Below are 6,382 nucleotides of genomic sequence, written 5' to 3'. Positions count from 1 at the left end.
CTGGCAAGTGCAAGGGCCTGAGTTCAATCTCCGGTTCCACCCCCCAAAAAAATTATGTAAAAGAATGTGAAGAAAGAAAGAAAGAAGAAAGAAAAAAGAAAGCAAGCAAATAGCAAACTTCTGAAAAAGGAGGTAAGGAATAAGAAGGGAAAGAAATTAAGAGGAAAATAGGATTGAAAATGATCCAGAGGCCAGAGAGATGTCTCTGTAGAATAACTGCTTCCCTGGCAAGTGCAAGGGATAGAGTTCAATCCATGTTTCTGCCAAAAAAAAAAAGAAAGAAAGAAAGAAAGAAAGAAAGAAAGAAAGAAAGAAAGAAAGAAAGAAAGAAAGAAAGAGAAAAAGAAAATGATCCAAATGTGTTTAATGAATGTACTAATTTCCCAAAACAAACCTCACTATTCTGAATTAGTAACATGTTCTTCATAAAATTAAGAGTCTAATCGTAATCCAATATGGCACTTGCCTTCTTGTCCTATCTCTGTCATCCTGGGAGTTGGTTTAGTGAGAACTGCAAAGGGCCCTGGGAGCAACTCTGAGCATCCAGCCAAGTCTACAATTCAGAGGGATTCCAGCTTGCTCTGTGGGGCCATCAGATACAGGCTGGCAGATGGACAGCTGACTAGCAGCTTTGACTCCTGCTTTGCGTAAAATAATCAATGAACCAAATGCTTGGGAGTTTCCTGCTCCTGGGAAGATTCTCAGTAGGTACAATCAGAACCCATTGAGTAGATTCATTGTGATTTCCTAGTCTTGCACAGCATGAGAAGGGTTGGCAACATTTACAGTGCACAACACAACAAGCTAAGCTCCCCAGAGAAGAGAAGAAGCAGAATATCTGCTTCACAGGATAGGAATGGAGAGAAAGGGAGGGCAGGCAGGGAAGTTCTCGTGATTAGCTATGGTGGACAGGAAGAGGTTCAAAAACACTTATAAAGCCCAGGATTCTGTGTCTGGATCTTCTCCTTGAAAGTAGTAGGTATCAAAGTAGTAGGTACAAGTCAGATGACGACCGGTTGCCTTTCCTTTCAGACCAGTATTTCTCCACTTTTCTTAATCCTTTCACAATTGATAAATTCCCATCCTCCAGTTCCATCATCCAGTCTGAGACTAACCAATGAAAATAAAGAATAAGGCTCTCTGGCTGCTATAATTTATATGCAATGCATTTGCAAGCCACATCGATTCTCTTTCACTCTTGCTTTGCAAAAGGTGATGAAGTACAACAATCTATTGTCAAGAGCTTAGAGACATATTGTCCTTTCAAAGCTATCAAATTAACCTGAAAGAATAACTTCCTACAACAGAATTCCTGACTTAAAATTGAAGTAGTCACAAAAGAAAATTTCACTTTACCAAACCAAATTACAATCTCCCAACGTGAAAAGCAGGAGCTGAACTAATTATACATACACTCTTTCCATGGAAACCATTGTACAGAAGATAACACACACGAACTAACCCAAAAGGTCAAGTGCTCGTAGTACTGTACTGCCAGGCCCACAGGTGACTACACTGAAGTCTTGTCATTCAGCTTTATGAATAAGCTGTTGGTGCAAGGATTTCCCCTGGTGACTATGACATGGAACCTAGGAGAAGTGAGTACAAATCTTCTTCTATCTCCTCATCCCCTAAGATTTTCTTTTGTGACCTTGTTAGGAATCACAACTCTATCATGCACTCCTTTCTACAACTCACAAAATCAAGCTATGAATAAGAAATAAGATCGTTTCAAGCTCCAGAAAAGAGTAAGGATCTGTTCTGAAGCACAAATTGTTGAGGTAAATTGATTTCAATCCTATGGCTTAAATTATAGACATTCAATCCTATGTCTATAATTTAAGTGGCTTAAATTATAGACATGGAAAGATTCATATCCTTGAGCCAGGTGTGCTGGTGCACAGCTTAATCCTAGTACTCAAGAGGCTGGGGTAGAAAGACGGTCAAAAGTTTGAGGCCAGCCTGGGCCACACAAGTGTCTAAAAAAAAATCATGTCCTTGATAGATTTACTCTGTTCTCCTGAGACCCCCTAGCTAAGAGACTTTGGTTTTGGATAAGATTATACCTTTATAAAGAGAAGTAACTAAATTCAACATCACACTGAGTTTTCATGGGTGCATTCTTTCTTGTTTTTATAGAAGAGAAAGCTGTTGTAGAAACTGTATTCTAGATATTCAAACTCTGGACAAAACAGAATGACCAACTTAATTTGAATATTCAGTGAAAACTAGTGACTTCCCAGAAACACCAACCAACTCCAACTTACCAAGTTGCAGATCACACTCTGATCTGCCTGCATTGTGAATAATGAAGTGTCCTGGGGCTGAAAATGGGGAGAAAAGCCACAGATATTTTTAAAATATACTTAAAACATTTTAGGTCCCTTTTTAAATCAGTGAAACAAACATATTAGTGGGAGTTATTCTAGATGCAAATCTTTGCCAGCAGAAGATACTGAGAGTGCTTATAAAAACAAGCAAACATTGGCATTAAAGATACCTTTGGGCCATGGCTCCTCTTCAAGATATTGATACCAAGTTAGAAGTTAGTTGCTCTAGAACCTAAATTTAAACTTTAAGTTTTTTTAAATGCTGGGAATCACATGGGTTATTTATGAGCTATAAGTTAAATTGTTTTAAAAACATTTTTATGGAATTTAGAAGTTCAGCTGGAGAAAAGCTTAAAGGAAAAGTGATTTGCAAGAGAAGATTTATGTCTCATTATACCAGTAGCCCTCTGTATCTTCCAGATGGAAGACTGAAAAATCTTTCTCCAAAAATTTCATCAGCTCAAAACAAAACAAAAGAAGGATGGATAGGGAGATAGCTCAGTGGAATAAGTGCTTGCCTGGCAAGCGCAAGGTCCTGAGTTTGATCCCTGGTTTTGAAAAAGAAAGAAAATAAAACAATACCTAAAGAATTGGACACGTGGGGCTCCTCAACAGAAAAGATAAGCCAGAAATCTTTGGCTAAACATGGTGGACAAAACAATGTGCAGTTACCTCTGTTATATCCAGAAACCAAACTACAAGATAATAAAGAACCCCTTAGAGATATAACCTGTAAGGATGAAATGAATAAGAAGAAAGATTACAGTAAAAAACTGGAAACTGGAAAGTAGATTTAAAAATAGCATTAAGTAACATGCTAAATCCAAAAATCTTTACCCAAAGTGATGACAGAAGTGCCAAGAATCAGCCCAATGTATAGCTCAGGATTCTCAATGGGTCATGAATTAGAAGCATAGCAAATCATAAGAAATAGGAGGCAGGGGGTTGCTAAAGACAGGAGTACTAGTTGAAAGTCTATTTAAAAATAGTAAGACCTTGGGAAACTCTCACCTACTCTGAAAAGCAAAGAATATTCCCTTCCTACCCAGCAGAAGACTTGAAATTAATTCTAGCAGGGCTGTGCCAGTGGGACTCTGGACTGCAGGCATCTTAAGGAAGGAGGATTGAGTGAGCCCTCATCTATGCAAGTTTCCAGTCAGCTTTTTGGCATCACACTTTTAAATGTAATGTTCAGCCAAGATTATTGGAAATTTGAGAGCAGTCTCAGATACGAATGAAAGAAACAGGTAGGAAAAGAACAAGTGAAATAATTTATATGAAAAAAATGATTACTACCATCTGCAACAATATGACGAAAGCATTGTATTCATGACCCACAAAGTGGATGCTGATAAAAATAATTCAGAAGCTGAATGTAGAATTGAAACAAGTAGAGGTGCATAATCAGTGGGAAGAGTCAGAGAGCAGAAACAGTGGAGAAAAATGGTAGAAAAAAGAATATCCAACAACAACAAACAAGCAAACCCCGAAAAGAGTAATTAGACACAGGATGCCAATATATGAAAAGAAGAAGCACTACCCAATGAGTGAACAAGGAAAACTAATGAAAGAAATCATTAGGGAAATAGTAATAATTTTAAATTTCCCTCCAAAGATGCAATTTATTAGATTAAAATGTCCTAGTACAATGGATGAAAACAGATTCAGATCATACCTCATTGCAGTAAAATTGGAGAAACACAGAGCTTAAAGGAAAAATCTATAGAGTTCCAGGTAAAGGGAGGGAGGGAGGGACAGAGAGAGAGAGAAAGAGAGAGAGAGATGGAAAGACAGACAGACAGACAGATGGACGGATGAACAGATGGATAGATGGACAGAAGGATGGAAGGACAGAGAGACAAAGAGACAGAGACAGTATTCTCATCAGAATAGGTCTTACCTGGGTGAATCCATTGAATGAACCACCAGAAGCCTAAACGAAATTGGAGATCAAGTGTGTTATTTTTTTCCATCACTTTTCTAGGATTAATAAATATCTATTAGACACAGTGGAAAGTAACAACTATCACACATCTTAGAGTAATACAAAGGTGATCATATGAGGGAGTGCTCAGGAATATGAAATGCCATGCTGTGTTACCTTAAATAGGCTGACAAAAAAAATGAAAGATTAATTTTACATTGTTAGGGCCAGCTAGATAGCTCAGCAGACTAAGCACCTTCTAAGGCAAGTACAGGGATGGGGTTTGATCCCCAGCACCACAGGCCATGTTGGCCCTGCCCCCAGGGTGCGCTGAGCCGGCAAATGAGTCCAGGCATGGGGGCACATGCCTGTAATCCCAGCGCTGGGGAGACTGAAAACAGGAAGATCATTACAAGTCTGAGCTGCGCAGTGAGACCCTGTACCAAATACGTTTAAAAACAAAAATTACATTATTGATGGTATGTGACTCAGTGGTAATGCCTACTTTCTCATAACAAGACGATTCCAGAAAAGAGCCAGGATGGGTGAAACAGCTCTTTTTAGAACACATGTAAAAGCTGAAAAATGCTTTTCCATCAGTCTGTAACCTATCATTTAGATGAACAACACCTATGGGATGCTACAGTTTCAATGGCCTTATGTAGAAACACTTCGTGTGTTCTTACTGAAGTAGATCTAACACTTTGGGAACAGTAAACACGCCCATTTTTCTCATGGTCTTGTTCATTTTTAGTGCCCAAATAGTAAAAATAAAAGAAAGAAAAACCAACTCAGAATTTGGGATGGTAAGATAGATCTAATTAAGATTTCACTAATTCCTAATACAATTGTTCTGATTTCTGAATTTATTTTTTTGTCAACCTATTTGTGTCTTGTTTGCACAGATTTCAAGAAGTACATGACAATCTGCCTAGGAAATAATCAGGCTTCCGAGAAGAATGTGATGGATTAATGAAGTGGGTGATAGACATTAGGAAAAGTAGAACCTACAGAAGTCTGACTAGTCTATGCTACAAACTGGGGTAAGTACCTCGTCTTTGTGAGCCTCTATTTCTTGGTACAACATTCCATATCTCTGGTTAGCAATTTCATCTTCAGATAAGTCTGAGTTGTTGATGTCACTGTCCTGGGAACGCTCAGAACCTTCAGCGCTAGTGTTCTGGGGTGTTCCAAGAACCCATGGTCTAACTATCTCCTGGCTTTGTTCCAGGTGGCTAGCAATGGTTTGTTCCCCGCATACACCTGCTACTAAAGCTACCTCCAGCCCTTCCTTGCTCTTAACTATATCTGAATGTTCCCAGCAATTATCTAAGTCTCCAGTATCTCTGATGGGCCAGTGGTATTCAGAATCCAGCCAATTGGCAAATCCACTTACTTGGCCATCTGGTATACCAGAGAACCCTGACATGTTCATATTATTCATTGTTGCATTCAAAGTTGGTTGGCAGATTTGACCTGGATCTGTTCCCCAAACTTCTACCTCTGCAATTCCTGGCAAGTTAACATCATGACTACAGTTTCCAGTTATTGTACCTTTAGTTCTCTCTATTAAGACATCTCTCTTGTAGGAACAAGTATCTCTTTTGTTTGCATTTGTTTCCAGAGAATAACTGGGGTCAGTCTTAGATTGCACTGCCACTTCATATTTTGCTGCTAAAACAACAGCCTGACTTTTGTCCCTCTCAGCACTGTAAGCATTTAACACACTCTCATCAAGAATTTCTGCAGCATCCACACTGCTTTGTGCTGGGTGATACATGATAACATGCATGGGAGTATCTGTTAAATTTTTCTTTATGTCTTTTTTAGCTAAATCCCATCCCTCAGGACTGGCATCTTCGATGTTAGATGCAAAGTCAGCCTGAAGAGGCAGATTCAAGATACCTGTATGATTGGCAGGTGTAGTTCCTGAGGCTTCTATATGTTCATAATTATTGATTATTACTTGACTCTCATCATGTAGCCCTTGGTCTCTGCCACCAAATTTCCCTGCCAAGTGTTTTTCTGATAAGTCAGCTTTCTCAATATAATTTTCAACAGGTTCTATGCTTTGTAGACACAGCACTCTCAGATCTTTCCCAGTTTCCCTTTCACTAACTTTGAAGGC

The 6,382-nt window shown here is 38.9% G+C and overlaps 1 protein-coding gene across 2 annotated transcripts in view; it reads right to left on the bottom strand.

The window, feature by feature from the left end:
* The window catches only part of Amph (amphiphysin), a 227,983-nt gene that overhangs the window by 33,179 nt on the left and 188,422 nt on the right, over positions 1–6,382 (bottom strand). For both annotated transcript variants that reach the window (XM_004629658.2, XM_023713540.1), the window contains 2 exons: positions 4,231–4,263; positions 2,268–2,324 (listed from right to left, as the gene is read on the bottom strand). In XM_004629658.2, the coding sequence (XP_004629715.1) occupies positions 2,268–2,324; positions 4,231–4,263 (90 nt within the window). The remainder of the gene's footprint in view (positions 1–2,267; positions 2,325–4,230; positions 4,264–6,382) is intronic.

The sequence above is a fragment of the Octodon degus genome, unplaced genomic scaffold, assembly GCF_000260255.1.
Source record: "Octodon degus isolate 3935 unplaced genomic scaffold, OctDeg1.0 scaffold00031, whole genome shotgun sequence".
Taxonomy (NCBI): domain Eukaryota; kingdom Metazoa; phylum Chordata; class Mammalia; order Rodentia; family Octodontidae; genus Octodon; species Octodon degus.
This window is presented reverse-complemented; position numbering and strand designations above follow the sequence as displayed.